This window comes from Schistocerca piceifrons, chromosome 3, assembly GCF_021461385.2.
Source record: "Schistocerca piceifrons isolate TAMUIC-IGC-003096 chromosome 3, iqSchPice1.1, whole genome shotgun sequence".
NCBI classification, from domain to species: domain Eukaryota; kingdom Metazoa; phylum Arthropoda; class Insecta; order Orthoptera; family Acrididae; genus Schistocerca; species Schistocerca piceifrons.
Window position 1 is genome coordinate 661,645,772 of NC_060140.1, and position 24,478 is coordinate 661,670,249.

The 24,478-nt window shown below is 42.3% G+C and overlaps 1 protein-coding gene across 2 annotated transcripts in view; it reads right to left on the bottom strand.

The window, feature by feature from the left end:
• Positions 1-5,022: 5,022 nt before the first annotated feature.
• LOC124788727 (replication termination factor 2) overlaps positions 5,023-24,478 on the bottom strand; it is a 69,444-nt gene continuing 49,988 nt past the window's right edge. For both annotated transcript variants that reach the window (XM_047256009.1, XM_047256008.1), the window contains 2 exons: positions 19,697-19,946; positions 5,023-5,321 (listed from right to left, as the gene is read on the bottom strand). In XM_047256009.1, the coding sequence (XP_047111965.1) occupies positions 5,116-5,321; positions 19,697-19,946 (456 nt within the window). In that variant the 3' untranslated portion in view covers positions 5,023-5,115. The remainder of the gene's footprint in view (positions 5,322-19,696; positions 19,947-24,478) is intronic.

The window sequence follows — 24,478 nt, forward strand, 5'->3', positions numbered from 1 at the left end:
AACCATCAAATGGTACATGGTGTAGGGTGTCTTGTACCACTACTAGTCTTTTCTTTTCCTTGTCCACAAGCAAATGAAGCAAGGAAAAATTGATTGTTTATATGCCTTCATAGAAGCCTTAATTTTATCTTATCTTGCCTTCACAGTCTTTACGCGAAATATATGTTGGCAGCAGTAGAACAGTTCTGCAATCAGCTACAAATGTCAGTTCTCTAAAGGTTCTCAATAGCTTTTCATGAAAAGAATGTCATCTTCCCTCCAGGGATGTCCATTGGTATTCATGAAGCATCTCCATAATACAAGCATGTTGATTGAACCTGCCAGTAACAATCTAGCAGCATGTCTCTGATTGCATCAATGTCGTCCTTTAATTCAACCTGGTAGAACACATACACAGTTACCTTTATAGATTGTCTACAATTTCCTAAAATTCCCACAATAATCCAGAGTCAACCATTTGCCTTCACTACACTACCATCGATCTTCATGTGCTCATTCCATTTATATAGTCTTACAACATTATTCCTAGACATTTTATTACTGGGGCTGTGTCAAGCAGTCAGTTCTAAATATTTTTTCTTCCTTCAGGAAACACAGTGTAGCCCTCACTTCACATTTAATGGTCAGAGGAATTTATGTAAAATGGAAAGGAGGAGCAATGTGTACTTCGTTCATGTGCAGCCAATCACATTTACCACAGTGCTTTAGGCTCCATAAGAAATTATTGGGAGTATGAACATTCAGAAATTACAGTAACATGTTAGATTTGGGGCATAAGGTCAACATATTAAGATACATAAATCAACAATGTAGCAAAAGATTGCTACTTACTATAAAGAAGCTGTGTCAAGTTGCAGACAGTCACGATTAAAAGACACTCACATATAGCTTTCGGTCACAGCCTTTGTCAGGAGAGAGAGAGAGAGAGAGAGAGAGAGAGAGAGAGAGAGAGAGCACACAACACACACACACACACACACACACACACACACACACACAAAGCAAGCACACCTCACACATGCAACTGCCAACTCCACCACCTCGGGCTACATCACATGGGATGCAAGCAGCAATCTGGAGGGGGTGGGGAAGGGGAAGGGGAAGGGGAAGGGGAAGAGGAAGAGGAATGGGAGGGGATGGTAGTGTACGAGTGAGGAGAGAGACAAACACTGTCTGGTGGAGTATGCAGAGACTAGACTCCAATAGGCGCAATGTCAGGAGGTTATGGGACAGGGAGGTGGTGGAAAAAGGAACAAAAAATGATGGGAGCGGGAAATGATGGATGGATGCCTTGGCAGAGAGCTGTAAATACAATGGGTGAACAGGGTGGGAGATGAGAATGGGGAGGAGATGATGCGACATAGGGGATGGAAACTGTTGCTTGGAGGTTGTAGGGACAGTATGTTACCAAAGGTTGAGATCAGGATAATTACCAGGTGTAGAAGCATGAAACCAGAATTTACCCGTGAGGCCGCATCTGCTGCGCCATCTGCTTCCTGTAACAGTTGACAAATGTCAACAAACAGTAACCAAAGTTCCATACATCACTATCTGTTTCAGAACCATAATCATGTCGAGTTTCGTGTCTATGAACTATGATTTGCGGACAGCATTGGTCTTCTGTTCTCATTTGATGAAAGCTGCTACAGATTCACATTGAATGCTTGTCGAAGCTTGCTGTGATCATGCTCTTGGCGGAAACACAGTGTTTTGAATGGTTCAAAAAATTCAAAAGTGGTGATTTTGATGTGAGAAACAACAAGCGTGAAAAGCCACCGAAAAAGTTCGACAACAGACAGTAAGCAAATTGAAAGACCACTTGTGAAATGCTGCTCACCAGATACAAAAGAAAGTCGTTTCTCCATCGAATAGTGACAGGTGATGAAAAATGGACAATTTTGATACTCCTAAATGTCGTAAACCATGGCTGTATCCAGGCAAACCATTGACATTCACTGCAAGACCAAATTGCTTTGGAAAAAAGACAACGCTCTGTGTTTGGTAGGATCAGAAGGGTGTCATCTATTATGAGCTGCCAAAATCTGGTGAAACTGATCGCTACCAACAGCAAATGATTGATTTAAATTGAGCAATATGTGAAAACGACCGTAATATGGAAAATGGCAACACATAGTCATATTGCTTCATGATAACACCCGATAACACACAGCAAAATAGGTCAGGGAAACAATCAAGGTGTTCGTTTGGGAAATACCAGGGCATGCAGCTTATTCTTGACCTGACCCCATCCAATTATCATCTATTTGCATCACTGGAACATGCGCTCACTGAGCAATGCTCCTATTCATATAAAAAAGTATGAAAATGGCTCGCTGACTGGTTTGTTTCAAAAACAGATCTGTTCTTTTGGTGTGGCATTCATAGCCTGCCGGAAAGGGGGTGAAATGTGTAAACAGCAATGGAGATTATTTTGAATACAATATTGTTTATGAGTTTCCAACAACAGACGTGCAATTATTTATTGCAAACAAATTCAGATTTCATTCTTCTCCATCTGGTACAGAAGAGGAGAACGTGTTGTAAGGATATCTCCCATCCGTGCAGTTCAGGAAAGCTGGTGGTGGAGGGAGGATCCAGATGGCTTGGGTAGTGAAGCACCCTTTCTTAAAGTGGTGTTCCATCACCCACCCAACCTCCACAACATCCTAGTCTATCTCTATGCCATTCCCAATCCCAACCCCTAGCCACAAAAATCATATCCCTTTGGAAGACCCAGGTGCAAAACCTACCCAATCCACCCCCCAGCATTTCTTATTAAGGTCCTGTCACAGGTTTATCCTACCCCATCAGGGGCCGGGCGACCTGTGAAAGCAGCCATGTCATTCACCAATTCTGCTGCAATCATTGCACAGCTTTTTATATTGGTATGACTATCAACCAGCAGTACACCAGGATGAACAGCCACTGCCAAATTGTTGCCAAGAGCAAAGTAGACCATCCTGTGGCACGACATGCAGCTGAACATAACATAATTAACTTCAATGGCTGCTTCACTAACCGAGCCATCTGGATCTCCCCCCCCCCCCCCCCCCCCTCCCTCTAACAGCTTTTCTGAACTAAGCAGGTAGGAGTTATACTTACAACACATTCTCCACTCCTGTAATTATCCTGGCTTCATCATACGGTGACATACTGTCGCCATACGCTCCATCAAACAGTTTCTACCCCCTACGTCCTATCATCTCCTCCCCACTCTCGTCTCCCACCCTGTTAATTCACTGCCCTATGCCAATGCATCCAGTTGTCTTTCCCCACTCCTCTCATTTTTTGTTTCTTTTTTCCCCACCTCAGTTCCCCACAAACTCTTGACACTGCGTCTGATGGAGTCCACTCCCTGCACACTTCACCAGACAGCATTTGTATCTCTCCCCATCCACACACTACTATCCCTTACCCTTCCCCGCCCTCTCCAGAATGCTGCTTGCATCTCAAGTGATGTTGCATTCCGGCCTGAGATGCTGGAGTTGGCAGTCGTGTGTGTGTGTGTGTGTGTGTGTGTGTGTGTGTGTGTGTGTGTGTGTGTGTGCGCGTGTGCGTGTTTTGATCGTGGCTGTCTGCAACATTGTTTGAGATACATAAATCCTTTTTTAATGTACACAAGGAATGTCACAGAGTGAGGTTAGAACAAAAATGGTTGTTTTTACAATTCTCCAGTCATTATTTTCAAGTCATTGCTTATGTCTGATATTACTACTCCAGTTTTGGTTTTCTTAAAGTCTTTTCACGTTGCAACACATTTACTAAAGTCAAGGATGTTACGCAGTTTCACAACAGTTGGATATTAACTTAGAGAAATCTTTTTAAAATATAGTTGTTTCAAATTACAAGTTTTCAGTTTGAACTCTCTTCACATATTTCAGATCCCCCAGCAAAGTCCTCTGACCCTTCCTTGATAAAAATTTGACATTTTCAGATAAAAATGAAATGAGCGTATGGCACTGCTAACCGGGAGGCCCCATCCGGGGAAGTTCAGCCGCCAAGTGCAAGTCTTATTTTGGTCGACGCCACATTGGGCGACTTGCGTGTCGGTGATGAGGATGAAATGATGATGAGGACAACGAAATACCCAGCCCACGAGGACAAAATCTCCAACCTGGCCAGGAATCGACCCAGGCCCACTGCATGGGAGGCAAGCATGTTACCACTCAGCTAATCAGGTGGACAACATTTTCAGACGATGTCCTGTTTCTCTCTGTAATCAAATATACATTTTGAGACACCTGTGTCCTGTAACCAACTGCAATATAGAATATGACTGCTCTGCATAATAGTCCTCTCTCGTTCTGTTAACTAGCTATTTTAGTACTCACGGAAACACCAGAGATCTAAATGCTACTTTTTTTTATGTTGGTTTTCCTATAAGTACCAACAGACAAACATGTTAACTGAGATAGACTGTCCACATTACTGAGTAAATGTAATAAAACTTAGTCACCATTTCGCCTCAACAGCCATCCACATCAACAACATACAACTACTTTAGCATTCAGGCTTTGTTGCAATCTGGGCTCTTGAGCCAAGATTCCCACTCCCTCCAATGCTTAATGTTCCATAGTTACACACAACAGTGATCACAGAAGTACACACAGATCTTGTAGTTGTAGCAGGCTGTGGTACTGATGTGCCCCCAGCTCAGGAAGCCCAGGCCTGCAATGCCTGTATCTAGATGTTACTGGTCTGGGATATTTGAGTAGTTGGTATATGTAAAAGTTTCCTTTTATAATGATTAACACATTGTAGAAAGTAATTGAAAGTATGTTGTATGGAAACAGTGAATAAAATGGCTAACAGTGGGAAGTCCAGACTGGAATATCAACAATTATGAAAAGGATAGATTGCGGCATACTGTAAAGATCCTTCTCCAGAGATGAAAGGAAAATACAAACATTCATTCAAGCAGACATCTCATGCCATATGAAAAATAACTCTAGCTGGTCTGGCCAGACTGCAATCAATCCTTTTCATACTTATTGGATTAACTGACAGTTGATTATGGTACCATTAATTTTAAACTGTTTATTGTGTCTTATTTATGTACAAATTTACATAAAATACATTAATGCTGGCTTGTAAAAATTATCAATATCAAGCAAATCAGTTATAAAAGGGGTTGTAAGTAATCCAATGTGCTTTAACTTGCTCATTTGCCTTATGATGAGATGTAAATAGGGATTTGTAGACTTCAGATGCCTTTGGATCCTGTGCCACACTATACGAACTTTTAGTTTTCTTGAAAACTGGATCTTCAATCTGCCCATTACCAGTTCTCTTGAGTGAAACTTTTTCTGAAGGTTTGGTACCTGCAGCAAAATAATTTACATAAACCATATAGATATGTATGGATGACAATGAATAATAATTTAAATACAGAGCACAAGTTGGATATTTCAAGTTTCAAATTAAGGAAGTAAACTATAGTGTTAACCCTTCGGCACTGTTCCCACTAAGGTTATAAGAGATGCAGTACAATACATGGTGCTTCTTGCAATACGGTGCAGAAGTAACCTGCATTGATGGAGTACATACACTGTCTGTACAAAAATTTATGATACTGACTTTATTGCTAGCGTGTAAGCCACATCGGCACAGTAACTATAGTCGAAGCTTGAATTAAGAACTATAAACAACAGACATGCAATCGACCAGCCAGTTTTAAGTACTGGACATGTGGTTGTAATGTGTCAAATTTGTTGCGCCGTAAATTCCAAAGGAGCAACATCTCTCATTCAAATGTTCAGAATGTTCTCCACAATGATATGAAGAATAAAAAAAATGAGCATAGCTTGTCCCAGATACATGACTCATAAACAAAAATGACACGTGGATACCTGCCAGACTTTGATTAAAACGGGAACCATAGAAGTTCTTGCGTGAAAAGACTCAACAAGGGTGATGAGACTGTGTTATCACCACAAACCTGCCACAAAATGACAAGGTGCAGATAGGTCTCTGATGGTTCGCCAAAACTGAAGAAAGTGCGAACGTGATGTGCGAGTTGAACATCCAAAACAAGAACTTTCCTGATAATTTTACATGGTTGTACATACACCTGTGCATTATACTCAACTGGGAGGGAGGGAGGGAAAGAATATACAAGACACCTGACATTAGAAACACCATCTTAACATTTCTCTATTTTTTAATGAACCGGTCTCAAATCTCTTTCAACTGATGACACTGTAGAAACGTAATGAAGTGACTGAAGTGGTCACAATGTGATGACAGCAGTACAACACCAACACATATCTCTGTCACACCACCTGATGCAACTGCAAGTGCTGGTTCCTCCATTGTGCAACAGTGGCATACGATATACAAAGGGGGGAAAGAAGAACCAAATTTAATGTTATCTGATATGCTCTGAAAAAAAACTGTTTTATGTAAATGAAGCAATGGTATGTCCATATCTCTCAGTGAAACTTTTTCTTTCTGAAAAAAAAAGCAAAGATTTTAGATTTGCATGTAGTCTCTGCCAAGTAGTCTTTCTTATTTGATTCTAAGCAAACTATTTAGTAAGAAAAACCGACATTTTCATACCCTATCACAGCTTGATAATTTTCTTTATGCTACTGCCCATGGATATTATGATCCTCGGACATCAAGTAAACTAACATAAATATATATATTTTGAAAAGTTCGCAGTGAAAATGTAGTTGCTAGCCAGTTTTAAGCTTGGTGTAGATTAGGTTATGGACTGCTACATACAAAATGTAGCTAATGTACTAAAATTGTTTATAATATTGGAAGGAGAGCCATCTCTCTCTTTCCATTCTCATATAAATATGTGATATATATTGGTGGAGGTCATCCACGACAAGTGGTAAAGACGTGCGACATGTGAGGCTATTGCCACCCTGTGGAGGGGCCTTGTGTTTCTCTTTTTCATATGCTGCCAATACAAGCTAAAGCACTCACTCACACTTGCATTTTCAAGCTGAAAGATGTCTGCATCTGTGAAGAGTTCACCATCCACACCTAACTACCAATGGTGACTGATCTCACTTCAAACCCAGCACCTCAAGCTAAGTCACATCTACCTCGTAAAACTGAACAGTTTTAGAAACCTTAGCTCTATTAATTTTAACTATTATTTACGTATGTACCACACTGAATAACTCACTAACAAACTTTTCATAGTGGCAATTTTAATTCAGTAGAATTAGTGCTTACGTTGAGAACTATGTTTGATATTTATAGTACTATGTTGAGCCACAATAACCTACTCTCCAGATAGGTCCACGATTGCTGCAACTTAGGCAAAAACATGATTTACGCTGTATTGTTGCTTGTCATATAGCTCCAGTGGGGACACAAGTGTTGCATGGATAAGCATTGCATTGCGCTACCTTTATTGTAATGTGTCACATCGCACGTTATTGGTTGGTTGATCCCTCCACTGGGATGTCATCAGTCCCTTGTTCTCATTAGAACAATTACCCAAGGGAAAGAAGAAGTATGACACAATAACAGGAGAAAGGAAGAACCAGTTAACAGAAAGACAACAAACACTACAATGGACAAAACAGGACAAGAAAACCACAGAGAGATGCAAGAAACAGGGAGAAGAGATTAAAATCAAGAAAGCAGATTACCATGGCTGGCTGACCATCAGAATAAAAAAGGAGAAGCCAGTCACTCTACAACACATTAAAACCTCCACCCTAAAAGCCCCAGGGTGGATGACACAGAGGGACAAAGGACATGCGCTAAAACTCAGATCAAATGATAAAACCCACCCTCATGAATAAAATGTAAAACTAAATCTGCTGTTGAGGCATTGTCACCCAAGACCAAAGGTAGGGTGCTGGGAAGGTTAATATTACCCCGCAGAGCGGCTAAAAGTGGGCAGTCCAGCAAGAGGTGGACGACTGTCATTTAGGAGCCACAGTGACACTGAGGTGGGTCCTCACGATGGAGGAGGTAACCATGGGTGAGCGACGTATGGGCAATGCAGAGCCAACAAAGGACAACTGATTCCCTGTGAGAAGTCCACAGTGAAGACTTCCACACACTCGCAGTCTCCTTACACACACTCACAGTCTCCTTAATGACACGCAGTTTGTTGTGCATACTGTTATGCCACTCCGTCTCCCAAAGCTAAAAAACCTGGCGGCATAAGACAGAATCCAGGTCAGTTTCAGAGATGACCCACCAAGAGCAGTTTCCACGTAGCCTCTTTAGCCAGCCTATCAGCAAGTTCGTTGCCTGGGATTCCAACATGTCTCGTGGGCCACACAAACACCACTGAACGATTGGACCATTCCACGGCAGAGATGAACTCCTGGATGTTCCCCACCAAAGGATGGTGAGGGTAGCACCGGTTGACAGCTTGTAAGCTGCTCAGGGAGTCAGAACAGAGAAGAAATGACTCACCAGAACAGGAACGGATGTACTGATATGCACTAGATACGGCCACAAGCTCTACAAGTGAATACACTGCAACCAGCGGGCAAGGAATGCTGTTCCATATGGCATCTGTGGACATAGTCAAACACAATATTACCATCAGCCACCAAGCCATCGGTGGAAACAACTTCAGAGTCCTGGAACACATCAAGAATTGAGAGGAAGAGAGAGCAGAGTGCAGCGGGGTTGATGGAGTCCTTATGGCCATGCAAAACAGCCAGAGGAAGCTTCGGGCGAGGTGTACGCCATGGAGGTGTAAGTGAATGGACCTCAAGGAGAGGTGGTAAGGGGAAGGACTCCAGTTCAGAGAGAAGAGATTGCACGAGAACCGCAACTGTGAGCCCTGACCTGGGCCGCCGATGAGGGAGATGAACAGCCATGGGCGGGAAAAGGAGACAGTAATTCAGACGCTCAGGAGAACTACGAATGTGAGCAACATAACCGGCGAGCAGCTGTGCACGTCGGATCCGCAATGGAGGTACTCTGGCCTCCATCAGGGCACTGGTCACTGGACTTATTCTAAAAGCTCCCGTCACTAGGCGAACGCCACAGTGGTACACTGAGCTGAGGAAAAACACAATGCTTAGGGCACTGCTGAACTGTAAACCAGACTCCCATAATCAAGGCAGGATTGAACAAGGGCTCTGGAGAACTGCAGCTGTGTAGAGCAATCTGCACCCCAGTTGGTGTTGCTCAGGCAGCGGAGAGCATTGAGGTGCTGCCAGCACTCCAGCTTAAGCTGACGAAGGTGAAGTAGCCAAGTCAACCGGGAATCGAAAACCAGTCCCAAGAATAGATGAATCTCCACTACAGTGAGTGGATCGTCATTAAGATAAACTTCAGGTTCCAGATGAATGGTACGATGCCAACAGAAGTGCGCGACACATGACTTCGCTGCTAAAAATTAAAGCCGTGGGCTAGAGCCCATGACTGCGCCTTGTGAATGGCTCCCTGTAGGTGCCGCTCAGCAACACCAGTACTGGAGGAGCAATACGAATGCAGAAGTCACCTGCATACAAAGAAGGGGAGACCGACGGCCCTACATCTGCTGCTAGGCCATTGATGGCCACTAAAAATTTACACTCAATATAGAACCCTGCGGAAAGCCATTATCCTGAATACAGGGGAACTATGGGAAGCACCAACTTGGACATGGAAAGTACGGAGCGACAGGAAGTTTTGAATAAAAATTGGGAGCGGGCCCACGAGACCCCACTCATGCAAAGTGGCTAGGATATGATGTCGCCAGGTCGTGTTGTATGCTTTACGTAGGCCAAAAAAGACAGCAACCAGACGTTGGCATCTGGAAAAGGCTGTTCGGATGGCAGACTCAAGGGGCACAAGATTATCAGTGGTAGAGTGACCCTGGCAGAAGCCGCCCTAACATGGAGCCAGTAGGCCACATGACTCCAGGACCCAACCCAGGACACACCATACGTTCCAGCATCTTACAGAGAATGTTGGTGAGACTGATGGTCCAATAGCTATCCACATCAAGCGGATATTTACCAGGTTTTAGCACCGGAATGGTGGTGCTCTCCCGCCATTGCGATGGAAAGATGCCATCGCACCAGATCCGGTTGAAGACAATGAGGAGTAGTCAGACAAGAGATGTTTAATCCTCTGACTGTGGATCCGATCCGGCCCAAGAGCTGTGTCGGGGCAATGTGCAAGGGTGCTGAGGAGCTCCCATTCTGTAAATGGAGCATTATACGGTTCACTGTGGCATGCAGTGAACGAGAGGACTTTCATTTCCATCCTCCGTTTGAGGGTGCAAAAGGCTTTGGGGGTAGTTCTCCAATGCAGAGGCACGAGCATAGTGCTCAGCAAAGTGCTTGGCAATCACGTTTGCCTCGGTAGAGAGCACGCCATTGATGTTAACGGCATGGACACCTGTTGGGGTCTGGTACCCAAAAAGACATCTGATCTTTGTCCAGACTTGGGAAGGTGACGCGTGGCACCCAATGGTTGACACGTACCTCTCCCAACACTCCCGTTTCTGTCGTTTTATAAGCAGGCGAACACGAGCACAGAGCCGCTTAAAAGCTATTAGGTGCTCTAGGGAAGGGTGCCGCTCATGTTGCTGTAAAGCTCGCCAACACTAACTGCCTCAGCGACTTCTGGCCACCACCAAGTGACTGTCTTTGGCCGGAGGCATCCTAGAGAACAAGGGATCATGTTTTCCACTGCAGAAATTATCGTTGCAGTGACCTGCTCAATCACGACATTGAGGCAACAAGTGGGGGAGATTCAACTGCGACAGCAGAGGTGAAGGCTACCCAGTCTGCTTTGTTTAAAGCCCATCTGGGTAGGTGTCTGTGGGCATGATGCTGGGGGAGTGACAGGAAGATGGGGATGGGTTTACTATAACACAGGTCGTCATGTGCTCACCACTGGATGGATGAGAGGAGTCCTTGGCTCCAAATTAATAAATCAATTGCTGAATAATTACCATGAGCCACACTGAAACGTGTGGTGGCCCCAGTATTTAAAAGGCAGAGGTTGAGTTGGGACAGTAAATTTTCGACATCTCTGCCACGGCCAGTAAGCATGGTGCTACACCATAAGGGGTTAATAGGTGTTAAAATCACCCAAAACTATGAAAGGTTTAAGGAGTTGATCAACCAGTGCAGCCAATACATTCAGGGGTACCCCACCATCTGGAGGGAGATATATGTTGCAGGCAGTTATTTCCTGCGTCGTCTGTATCCTGACAGCCACAGCTTCAAGAGACGTTTGGAGGGGCACAGGTTCACTACATACCAAGTTCAGAACATAAACGCAAACTTCACCTGACTCTCTATTATATTCGCTATGTTTCTTGTAATATCCTCTGTAGCTGCAAAGGGCAGAGGTCCACACTGCCGGGAACCAGATTTCCTGGAGGGCAATGCAGAAAGCAGGTGTAAAGCTTAACAGTTGCCATAGCTCAGCCAGGTGGTGGAAAAAACCGCCGCAGTTCCACTGGAGGATGACACCATCGTGAGACTGGGAAGGCATGAAACACTCAATGAGGCAGTCTATGCCCCAGGGTCACCTGCTGCCACCGACTTATTTCCTGAACAGGCTATATCCATTGTGTCTGAGGATCTGGGGAGATGTAGGTCCTCAGCGGATGCCAGAATCTTCACCTCATCCTCAGACACACAGCTTGTAGGCAGTCGTGGTGTGGGTGCCACCACAATTCCCTTTGTCTTGGGGGTCTTCTTTCTGGATTTCTCTTGCTGATCCTTGGGTTTCTCTGGCTGGGAGGGCTTCATTGATTCAGTCTCCGGAACTGAGGATGATCGTGAAGCCCTACGAACAGCTGCTTTTGGGCACTTCAACCACTGGCGGGTGTCACCTTTCCCAATAGCAGAAACCTGGGAAGGGAGTGACCCAAGGGACCCCTTCTTAGTGTGAGGAGCCAAGGAAGACTTACGCTTCTCCGGCTGAGAAGTGGGGGCTGGTGTCCCTGATGGTTCAGGGGACAGTGTTCCCGATGTAGGTGGTGCAGGAGCAACAGGGAGGGAAATACCCCCCACCATCAAAGGGGCAGCTGTAGTCTTCCAGCTCTGAGAGACAACTGGAACTCACGGAACTAATGGGGTTACAACTGTCCTTGTAGCGGCGGTATATGAGGTGGTCATAGTCACAGGATGCAGGCACTCAAATTTCCTCTTGGCCTCTGTGTAGGTCAGTCAGTCCAGGGTCTTGTACGAGGGCTATTCAGAAAGTAGGGAACGTTTCCATCTGACGCCACTAGGCACGCGCTGACCATGTATATTTTGGTATGTGTGTGCTCGGCAGCTCAGTCCACATCCCTCCATGACAGCGGTAACATCTCTGCGTGTCTGGTTTTTTTGATATTCGAATCTGAAATGTGTGCTGCAATCGAAAATACCGCCAGTTGTGAGGTGCGGTATGTGATATGGTTTTTGTTGGCAAAAAAACTAAAACTTATAGAAATTTATCGTGAACGGTGTGAAATGTACGGAAACAACGTAATGAGTGCATGTTCCATCAGGAAATGGTGCATTCAATTTAAAAATGGCCGAACCAATGTTCATGATGAAGAGAAGAGTGGACGCCAGAGCATTGTGACTGACTACCTTGTCACCAAAGTGGATGAAACGATTCGTTAAAACCGTTGCTTCACAATAACGGAGCTTTCGCTTTCTTTTCCACAAGTTTCAGTGATTTTGTTGTTTGAAATTGCCAGTCAAGAGCTAGGCTACCACAAATTTTGTGCAAATGGGGGCAACTTGGACAGTTCTGAAGGCCTACCACAAACATGGTAATACATTACTGGATCAAACCATAACAGGTGACAAGACTTGGGTGAAACACATGAATTGCGAGATAGAATTACAGTCCATGGAGTGGGGGCACACAAGGTCCCCCCAAAAACCAAGAAAATGTCTGCAAACCTTGTAAGCAAGGAAGCTGATGCCAACAGTGTTTTAGGCTAGGCAAGGTGAGATTCTTATAGATTTTCTTGAACGTAGAGCAACCATAAATTCTGCCTGGTACTGTCAAACTTTACACAGCCTTAGAAGAGCAGTTTTAACTAAATGCCGAGGAAAGCTGATATCCAAAATTTTGTTTTTGCACGACAATGCCCGATCTCACACGGCAAACCGCACTAAAGAACTCCTCAATTCATTAAAATGGGAAATTTTCCCTCATCTGCCCTACAGCCCCGATCTTGCACCAAGCGACTTCCACTTGTTTCCCAAGATGAAGAACTGGCTTGTAACGCAGCGCTTTGATGATGACGCGGAACTCCAGGCAGGCATGACTCACTGGCTGAAGTCTTAGGCAGCAGAATTTTACAACGAAGATCTTTCAAAGCTTGTCCACCACTTTGATAACTGCTGCAATTTGTTTGGTGACTATGTGGAAAAGCAGAATGTCAGTCACTCTTTCAGATGTATATAATAAAATGTATTTCTTGTACTTAGTTTTTTTTTAATGCCAAAACGTTCCCTACTTTCTGAATAGCCCTCGTATTCCATGATTTTCCTTTCTCACTGTAAAATCCTGCAGTCTGGTGAGCAAGAGGAATGATGCTCTCTGCAGTTGAAACAAATGGGAGGCGGGGCACACGGAGTATTGGGATGGGATGGACATCCACAATCTCAACATGGGATGCTGGAAGTACAATGGGAAGACATATGGCCGAACTTCCAGCACTTAAAGCACCGCACTGGGGGAGGGATAAATGGTTTGGCATCAAAGTGGTAGACCATCACCTTGACCTTCTGGAGTAATGTGTCACCCTCGAAGGCCAAGATGAAGGCTCCAGTGGCAGCCTCCCATGGACACGCTGGACGAAATGAACTCCTCGTCGCTCTAAGTTCGTGCGCTGCTCATCACCACACTTCAAAAGAAGGTGCCTGTGGAATATAATACCCCGGACCATATTTAAGCTCTTATGAGGTGTGATAGTAACAGAAACATCCCCAGCTTGTCACAAGTGAGTAATGCCTGTGACTGTGCAGAGAATGCATTTTTATCAAGACTGACCCTGACCGCATTTTGGACAAGTTTTCAACTTCCACAAACTTGTCCTCTAAGTGCTCTACAAAAAACTGAGGCTTCATCGAGACAAAGAAGTCCCCATCAGCTCTCGTACATATGAGGTACCAGAGCGAAAAAGGTTCGCTGCCATCCTTAGCCTGGCGTTCCTCCCATGGTGTGGCGGGGGAGGGGAACGATTTAGGATCACACTTCCTTGCATTGTACTGAGACTTGCAATGCTTAGAGACTGCTGGCATTTAATTAGCAGCAAATGATGATGTGGTGCGCTTCATTGCGTATCATCCGCCCTGATGCCACCCACTCCGACCAGGTGCCTTCCCCACAAGCAACACCCAGCCGCAGCACAGGCCACCTGGCAGGATAGCCATTGCCAGGATTCCCGATGCCCCATAGTGACGGGCAACTACTCCTTGGCATATGTAGGGAGTCAACGGCACAGGCATCAGCAGAGCGATCCCTGTGTGGTCAGGCGGCTACAACCAACAGGGTACATGGCAGCCCCAACACAACAGACTGGCTACCGTGCTGGATATCAGGTGCAAAGAAGTCTGTAGTCATTGTTGGCACAGAAAACGACACTGCATAGTGGGTGGAGGAAAACGCACCCAGGAAGGCATCCTCGCTCAAGAGATGGAGGACAAGCGGGACTGCAATGCCATGACAAGAAAGTGGGCTAAGGATCTCAATGCAAGATGGACACAATGCACCATGTAAGGCGCACTTCCCAAATTGGCTCACTCTTCAGGAAAATTTTGAAAAATGGAGGTCAAACCCTACAGGGGACCACCACATAAAGGCTGAAAGGTGTGAGACTCCTTTTAGTCGCCTCCTACGACAGGCAGGAATACCTTGGGCCTATTCTAACCCCCGGGTCCGCAGGGGGGGCTAGTAACAGACAAAGAAGGAAAGCTGAAAGGCGGAAGGGGTGCATAGAGGGCCTATACAAGGGCGATGTACTTGAGGGCAATGTTAGAGAAATGGAAGAGGACAGAGATGATGATGAAATGGGAGATATGATACTGCATGAAAACTCTGACAGAGCACTGAAAGACCTAAATCAAATCAAGGCTCTGGGAGCAGACAACATTCCGTTAGAACTACTGATAGCCTTAGGAGAGCCAGCTGTGACAAAACTCTTCGATATGGTGAGTAAGACATGTGAGACACATGAAATACCCTCAGACTTCAATAAGAATATAGTAATTCCCATTCCAAATAGAGAAGGTGATGACAGATGTGAAAATTACTAAACTACCAGTTTAGCAAGTCATGGTTGCAAAACACACACACATTCTTTCCAGAAGAATGGAAAAACTGGTAGAAGCCAACCTCAGGGAAAATCAGTTTGATTCCGGAGTAGTGCAGGAACATGCAAGGCAATATGACCCTACAACTTCTCATAGAAGACAAGTTAAGGAGAGGCAAACCTATGTTTATAGAATTTGTAGACTTAAGAGAAAGATTGACTGGAACACACACTCTCAAATTCTATAGGTGGCAGGGGTAAAATATGGGGAGCGAAAGGCTATTTACAATTTGTACAGAAACCAGATGGCAGTTATAAGAGTTGAGGGGCATGAAAGGGAAGCAGTGATTGAGCAGGGAGTGAGACAGGGTTGTAGCCTATCTCCAATGTTATTGAATCTGTATATGGAGCACGCAATAAAGGAACCAAAAGAAAAATTTGGAACAGGAATTAAAGACCAAGGAGAAGAAATAAAAACTGAGTTTGCCGATGACACTGAAACTCTGTCAGAGACAGCAAAGGACTTGGCAGAACAGTTGAACGGAATGGACAGTGTCTTGAAAGGAGGATATAAAATTAACATCACCAAAAGCAAAACAAGGATAATGGAATGTCAGGTGATGCTGAGGGAAATGACACTTATAGTACTATATGAGTTTTGACCCCCCATGAACCATGGACCTTGCCGTTGGTGGGGAGGCTTGCGTGCCTCAGCGATACAGATGGCCGTACCGTAGGTGCAACCACAATGATTAAATGATGATGGCGGCCTCTTGGGTAAAATATTCCGGAGGTAAAATAGTCCCCCATTCGGATCTCCGGGCGGGGACTACCCAAGAGGACGGCGTTATCAGGAGAAAGAAAACTGGCATTCTATGGATCGCAGCGTGGAATGTCAGATCCCTTAATCGGGCAGGTAGGTGAGAAAATTTAAAAAGGGAAATGGATAAGTTAAAGTTAGATATAGTGGGAATTAGTGAAGTTCGGTGGCAGGAGGAACAAGACTTTTGGTCAGGTGTTTACAGGGTTCTAAATACAAAATCAAATAGGGGTAATGCAGGAGTAGGTTTAATAATGAATAAAAAAATAGGAGTTCGGGTTAGCTACTACAAACAGCATAGTGAACGCATTATTGTGGCCAAGATAGACACAAAGCCCATGCCTACTACAGTAGTACAAGTTTATATGCTAACTAGCTCTGCTGATGATGAAGAAATAGATGAAATGTATGACGAGCTAAAAGAAATTATTCAGGTAGTGAAGGGAGACAAAAATTTAATAGTCATGGGTGACTGGAATTCGTCAGTAGGAAAAGGGAGAGAAGGAAACATAGTAGGTGAATATGGGTTGAGGGAAAGAAATGAAAGAGGAAGCCGCCTTGTAGAATTTTGCACAGAGCATAACTTAATCATAGCTAACACTTGGTTCAAGAATCATAAAAGAAGGTTGTATACCTGGAAGAATCCTGGAGATACTAAAAGGTATCAGATAGATTATATAATAGTAAGACAGAGATTTAGGAACCAGGTTTTAAATTGTAAGACATTTCCAGGGGCAGATGTGGATTCTGACCACAATCTATTGGTTATGAACTGCAGATTGAAACTGAAGAAACTGCAAAAAGGTGGGAATCTAAGGAGATGGGACCTGGATAAACTGAAAGAACCAGAGGTTGTACAGAGTTTCAGGGAGAGCATAAGGGAACAATTGACAGGAATGGGGGAAAGAAATACAGTAGAAGAAGAATGGGTAGCTCTGAGAGATGAAGTAGTGAAGGCAGCAGACGATCAAGTAGGTAAAAAGGCGAGGGCTAATAGAAATCCTTGGGTAACAGAAGAAATATTGAATTTAATTGATGAAAGGAGAAAATATAAAAATGCAGTAAATGAAGCATGCAAAAAGGAATACAAACGTCTCAAAAATGAGATCGACAGGAAGTGCAAAATGGCTAAGCAGGGATGGCTAGAGAACAAATGTAAGGATGTAGAGGCTTGTCTCACTGCGGTAAGATAGATACTGCCTACAGGAAAATTAAAGAGACCTTTGGAGAGAAGAGAACCACTTGTATGAATATCAAGAGCTCAGATGGCAACCCAGTTCTAAACAAAGAAGGGAAGGCAGAAAGGTGGAAGGAGTATATAGAGGGTCTATACAAGGGCGATGTACTTGAGGACAATATTACGGAAATGGAAGAGGATGTAGATGAAGATGAAATGGGAGATACGATACTGCGTGAAGAGTTTGACAGAGCACTGAAAGACCTGAGTCGAAACAAGGCCCCCGGAGTAGACAATATTCCATTGGAACTACTGACGGCCGTGGGAGAGCCAGTCATGACAGAACTCTACCATCTGGTGAGCAAGATGTATGAGACAGGCGAAATACCCTCAGACTTCAAGAAGAATATAATAATTCCATGCCAAAGAAAGCAGGTGTTGACAGATGTGAAAATTACCGAACTATCAGTTTAATAAGTCACAGCTGCAAAATACTAACGCAAATTCTTTACAGACGAATGGAAAAACTGGTAGAAGCGGACCTCGGGGAAGATCAGTTTGGATTCCATAGAAATGTTGGAACACGTGAGGCAATACTAACCTTACGACTTATCTTAGAAGAAAGATTAAGAAAAGGCAAACCTATGTTTCTAGCATTTGTAAACTTAGAGAAAGCTTTTGACAATGTTAACTGGAATACTCTCTTTCAAATTCTGAAGGTGGCAGGTATAAAATACAGGGAGCGAAAGGCTATTTACAATTTGTACAGAAATCAGATGGCAGTTATAAGAGTCGAGGGGCATGAAGGGATGCAGTGGTTGGGAAAGGAGTGAGACAGGGTTGTAGCCTCTCCTCAATGTTATTCAATCTGTATATTGAGTAAGCAGTAAAGGAAACAAAAGAAAGATTTGGAGTAGGTATTAAAATTCATGGAGAAGAAGTGAAAACTTTGAGGTTCGCCGATGACATTGTAATTCTGTCAGAGACAGCAAAGGACTTGGAAGAGCAGTTGAACGGAATGGACAGTGTCTTGAAAGGAGGATATAAGATGAACAAAAACGAAAGCAAAACGAGGATAATGGAATGTAGTCAAATTAAATCGGGTGATGCTGAGGGGATTAGATTAGGAAATGAGACACTTAAAGCAGTAAAGGAGTTTTGCTATTTAGGGAGTAAAATAACTGATGATGGTCGAGGTAGAGAGGATATAAAATGTAGACTGGCAATGGCAAGGAAATCGTTTCTGAAGAAGAGAAATTTGTTAACATCGAGTATAGATTTAAGTGTCAGGAAGTCGTTTCTGAAAGTATTTGTATGAAGTGTAGCCATGTATGGAAGTGAAACATGGACGATAACTAGTTTGGACAAGAAGAGAATAGAAGCTTTCGAAATGTGGTGCTACAGAAGGATGCTGAAGATAAGGTGGGTAGATCACGTAACTAATGAGGAGGTATTGAATAGGATTGGGGAGAAAAGAAGTTTGTGGCACAAACTGACTAGAAGAAGGGATCGGTTGGTAGGACATGTTCTGAGGCATCAAGGGATCACCAATTTAGTATTGGAGGGCAGCGTGGAGGGTAAAAATCGTAGAGGGAGACCAAGAGATCAATACACTAAACAGATTCAGAAGGATACAGGTTGCAGTAGGTACTGGGAGATGAAGAAGCTTGCACAGGATAGAGTAGCATGGAGAGCTGCATCAAACCAGTCTCAGGACTGAAGACCACAACAACAACATGAGTTTTGATATTTGGGCAGTAAAGTAACTCACGATGGTCAAAGTAGAGGATACAAAATGTAGACTGGCAATAACAATAAAAGCGTTTCTGAAGAAGAGAGATTTGTTAACATTTAGTATAGGTTTCAGTGTAGGGAAGTCTTTCCTGAAAGTATTTTCACTGATTGTAGCCATGTATGGAAGTAAAAATGGACAATATACAGTTTAGACAAGAAGAGAACAGAAGCTTTCGAAATGTAATGCTACAGAAGAATGCTGAAGATTAGATGGTAGATCATGTAACTTATGAGGAAGTACTGAATAGAACTGGTGAGAAGAGGAATTTGTCACACAACCTGACTAGAAGTAGGGATCAGTTGGTAGGCCACGTTCTGAGACATCAAGAGATCACCAATTCAGTACTGGGAATAAAAATTGTAGGGGGAAAACAAGAGATGAATACATAAGCCAATTCAGGAAGATATAGGTTGCAGTAATTCCTTGTCAAACTGAGACTAAAGTAGAAACTGAAAACACTCAATGTCAACTATAAACTGAAGAATTTTAAGCTGAATTTTGGCAAGAAGTAAGTTAGAAAATTTCCTCTGAAATAAATTTTAGTCACTGCCCTCATATTCCAGCACCTAAAAATTTGTAAAATAAAATCTTATGATGCAAAGATGGTTGCTGATCACAAGCAATGTAGATATACATTATTATGATGTTATGAATAATATATGGATCTAAGATATTGTTTTAATACACAAAAAAAATTAACAAACCAACCATTCTGTTTATTCAAGATCTTCAGTGACCCAGCATCTAATTTACAATTTTCAACTGGTTTTTCTTCAGCATTTTTCTCATTTGAAGTGCTAGATGTAGCTGTTTCTGGCATCTTCTTTGCCTCTACTCGAGCTTTCTTTCCAGCTTTCACTTTTGCATGTCTATTCTCCAGCCTTTCTTTCATTAGGGGCATATCTTCCTCTACTGGATTAAGGACAACAACATCAGCATCACTAAACTGCTTCTGACACTGTAAAAAAAAAGAACAAGTTGTCAACAGAAAATACAAAATGGGCAAAAAATGGCCACCTATGACCCCAATCACACAGTATTTCATAAAATTTCATACTGGGCTGTGCAAACATGGTTTTAATGTTCAAATCAGAGCAAAATGTCCAGACTTTCATACACATTATAATAAATAAAAAAAGAAGAGAATTGGAAAATTTATCCCAGACACTTAAATAGGTCAGTTTCCAGACCGTGCATGCCCTATAATAAGAATTGTGTGTTAGCTGCTACAAAAAAACAGAAAGCCAATACAGCATCACGAAAGTATTTAAGTCATCTTTCTGATTTCTCTTAGCCATGGCTATCCTAAAATAAGAGTGTCCAACAACAGGAAATATTCTAGCAATATTACCACTGTAATTAATAGCACTTACTGTCAAACAACTCAGCTTTCATCAACAGTTTGTAGACAAGAGACAAAACACTATGTACACTGGTTTAAAACCTAAAAGTATAATACTGCCACTGGTTCTCAATGACCAACTGAACATGTCAATAGTGAACAGGTAAATGGCATCCATAATGATGTCAAGCTATCAAACTGACTGACTGACTGGAGATTGTCACTGATGTCCAACGAGATACACCAGCATCCATGTCTTCATTCATTCCATTAATAATGTTTCATAAAACTTTCAGGGATTTGGAATGAGTCAAAGTAAAAGTTAAAAAAATATTTAGCATCTGTTGTAATGAAGGAAGAAAGGAATGATTCAATGTCTCATTGATGACAAGGTAATCAGAGATAAAGCTCAACCTTGGAATAAACAAGGCTGTAGAAGGTAAGTTGTTGGATTGTTCTTTTGAAACAAACATTATCATTTGCCTTTAGTGACTTCGGCAAACTACAGAAAGTCTAATCTACATGGAGAGGGGCGGGGGATTTGAAACGAAACGTGAATTCAAAATATTAAGCTATGAGCCACTTCACAAAGTCAGCTGTTGAAAACTGCATCAGTAATTAACCATGGTTAAACTGCTACAAATTACCTGTGTTGACGGAAGCTCATTTTACAGGGTGTATATGCGGACAAGGAAAAAAATTCCCCGGATGTTTCCCAGTTAAAAAATACATTTTTTCCACGCTAAGTGACAGCATACTTTCCCTCAGAACTGCAAAAGTTATCAATCATTTGAATGGCTATGGTTTTATACACCGGCGTAGAATTTTTCGGCACTTCAGAAAACGAAACTCAGGGGGAAAGAAACACTTTGATGTGCAGCAGCATGTACGCTGCTTATTTTCGTATTATGGAAGTATGAAAGCGAATTCCACCAAACACCCAAGCTATTTTCCGAAGCACTGAAATCGAGATTGCGATGCGCCTTTGTAAGCCAGTCACAGCTCATGTCACGTGATGTCGCCAGCCAATGACAGCGGATATTCAAAGTATAGGACATGTGATGTAGTCAGCCAATAGCAACATCACTGTTAAGTAGTGCGAACTCACAAATAGGAAAAATTAGTGGTTTAAATTATTATACATAGTGTTGCTACATGTAAAACAAAGCTTTCACATATAATATTGGCCTCGAAGGTTTGTGGGGATGTAGAACCACCAGCTCTCACCCAAATAATATCACTATCCTACCGCAGTGAGAACAGCTGTATCTTTGCCAGATCAGTTCTCTGTAGTATACACTCTATGCTACACACACTGTGTATACGCTGCATCATAGTAAGTGACGGGAGTGCGAGTGATTATTTATCGTCTTAATTATCACGTCCGCTCTCTTACCTATAGAGTAATAAGCTGCAAGACAAGCTATGCTTTCACATATAACGATATCTTTTTGTGCGTGTTACACTTTAAGATACATCACACATATGTGCCAATAAAATGTTTAATAACAACATAAATGTCTGATCTTCTGGGCTCTTCTTCTAAACCGCTCATCCTCAGAGTTGATTTTTAAATGAGTCAAACACTCTGTGATTTAAGAAAGTCATCATACATTGTGGCACATAATTCATCTTGCATAAAAGGAAATTTACTTTGAAAGTAATTCAAACCACCATTTGCAATATTTTCTGTGACCTGTTAAAAATAGATTTGTTTCAGCAGATTAAAACATGCACTGAAATGTAGCGAACAGTTGAAACTAGCCAATAGCGTGGAATTAAACACTTCATTTCAAATAAATTGACTGCCTCAGCAGAAAAGATTGATAAAAGCCAAATTTCTTTAGCAAACCGACAAAAATAACTTCATTGTTCTACAAGGTGATTAATGCTCGGCTGTCAGAAAGGTGGAAACAAAATAAGATCTGAAACTAACAACATTTTAGCCCTCCGTAATTATGTAAATGTACTTTAATTCACATAATAGCTCCCAGTCACAGATCCGTTTTGTTTTCATTTGACGTGAGAGCAGTAAAGGAAGAGGAAACAGCAAAATCACTAAACATAAACACAGGTCACGTGGAGGCTACCCACCTCCCCACTACAACTCAGACTGCTCTGCACACCTGCCCCACATCTACGATATCAGACTGATCATCATCATCATCATCATCATCATAAGTCGTCATGCTCATTGCTGAGCATTGTGACCCCATGATACAAGCGTTTCCATCCCATACGGTTGCCAGCTTCTCTTAGTGCCTGGTGAAGAGGTGGACCAGAGATCTTCTTCATTTGATCTATCCATCTGCTCGCTGCTCTTCCTCTTGGTCTCGTGCCCTTGATCTTTCCTTGCAAAATTATTTTCTCTAGATTTTCTCCATCTCTTCTCACAATATGACCAAAAAACTGGACAATTTTTTCAGCGACATGAAAAGAAAGTCATCAGGAAATGTCGAGCTGTTCAATAATGGACACATTTGTTGTTCTTTCGGTCCATTTTATGCGTAGCATCCTACGCCAGCAGCAAAGCTCAAACGCATCCGACCTGATGTAAAAATGAACATGAACTATAGGTCCAGAGCATTTTACTGCATCAGATTCAAAATTTGATCAATAACAGACACAGGAGTCTCAATACAACCAATAAGCAAGTGATCTGAGAACAATTCCTGGAGTAAATAAGACCTGTGTACTGTTTGGTACCATGTCTTGACACTACAGATGTAACCTCAACTTACGGAGAGTGTATGTCTTAGGAGTACGTAAATTATAATGGCTATATTTTTCACATTAAGACAGTAAACAAGAATAAGAAACAATTTTTGCCTGCTATGTAAGCATTTCCATATGCTGCCTTAACCACAATTACATTTTGCATCTGATTATAATCAGTTGTAAATGAATGTCATTTCATTTATACGCTGAACTACATCTTCAAGAATGCTGTTTCTTCCTTAAAAAATTAATTAAAAAATTGAAAAAGAAAGGGAAGAGAGAGAGAGGGAAGAGAGGGGAGAGAGAGAGAGAGAGAGAGAGAGAGAGAGAGAGAGAGAGAGAGAGAGATTAGTGCAATGTTATCAAGATATTTTGTTGGCACTTGAACACAATATACATAGACTACATATTTTTTGTATGTCAAGTTTTGAATGTGTTTTATTTGACTTCTCCTGCAATTATAACACAACTTACATTTAGCACAATGATTTGAAAGAAAAAGTATATGTCCTCCACATTTCTCATCATGCAACCAGTGAGACTGTTCCAGTGAGGATTATATGCAGTTAAGAATCCTAAACTTTAACCTTCTCTTATAAAGCAACTGTATAAATCAGGATTTGTATGCCTGTACACACATTTCAATAACACTTCTGAACACAATAGTTGGAGTTCTGAGACCAGTTGAAGAATCAGACACATTGGCAGTTACATAGCTTTTATGGAGAATAAATTAAGTCTTCCTTCTCTTCTAACTCATTGTTAGATGTGTCTCCTTACATCACAGACACGCAAAGTTCTGGATGCTTTTATGTGTTAAGCAGACAAAAAAATGCACTACTGAACACTGGTAGAAAGATCTTTCTGAGGCGAAGAAAGATACTCTTCAGCCTCAATGGCACTCCCTTCCCCATCCACAGAGGAACCAGGAATGTCAATGATTTTCACTTCTCCAGTGTTCAACAGCTGAGGCTCGTTCATCTTCCTTTTCTAACACAAGTGTTCAATAAAATCATATGTGTAATTCTCACAATTTGAAAAGTCAGGAGATTTCACAAGCTAGTTAATAGTGCTTGTTCAGAACAAGCACTTTATTGTTCTTTCTGCTGGATACCAATTGTAGCCATCTTTTTGATGGTACACTGAAAATAAATTATCTTGGGCATCTTGATTCCACCTGCTATAGTCAGTAAAATTTTAACTGCAAAAGTTTATTCCTCTAAAAAAATTGAATTTTATGTATGACACTTATAACTTCTTTTAACCTTTCTAATGTTTCCATTACTTCTGAACACTGTTTTGATAATGCACAACTATCTGGGCCAGAGAAAACTGCTGTACTGCCATTGCTTAAGTCCAACAAATTGTTATTAAATTTATAGAACTAGTTGTGTTCTTTTCTTTACTTTGAGTCATCAGTCTTGTGACTG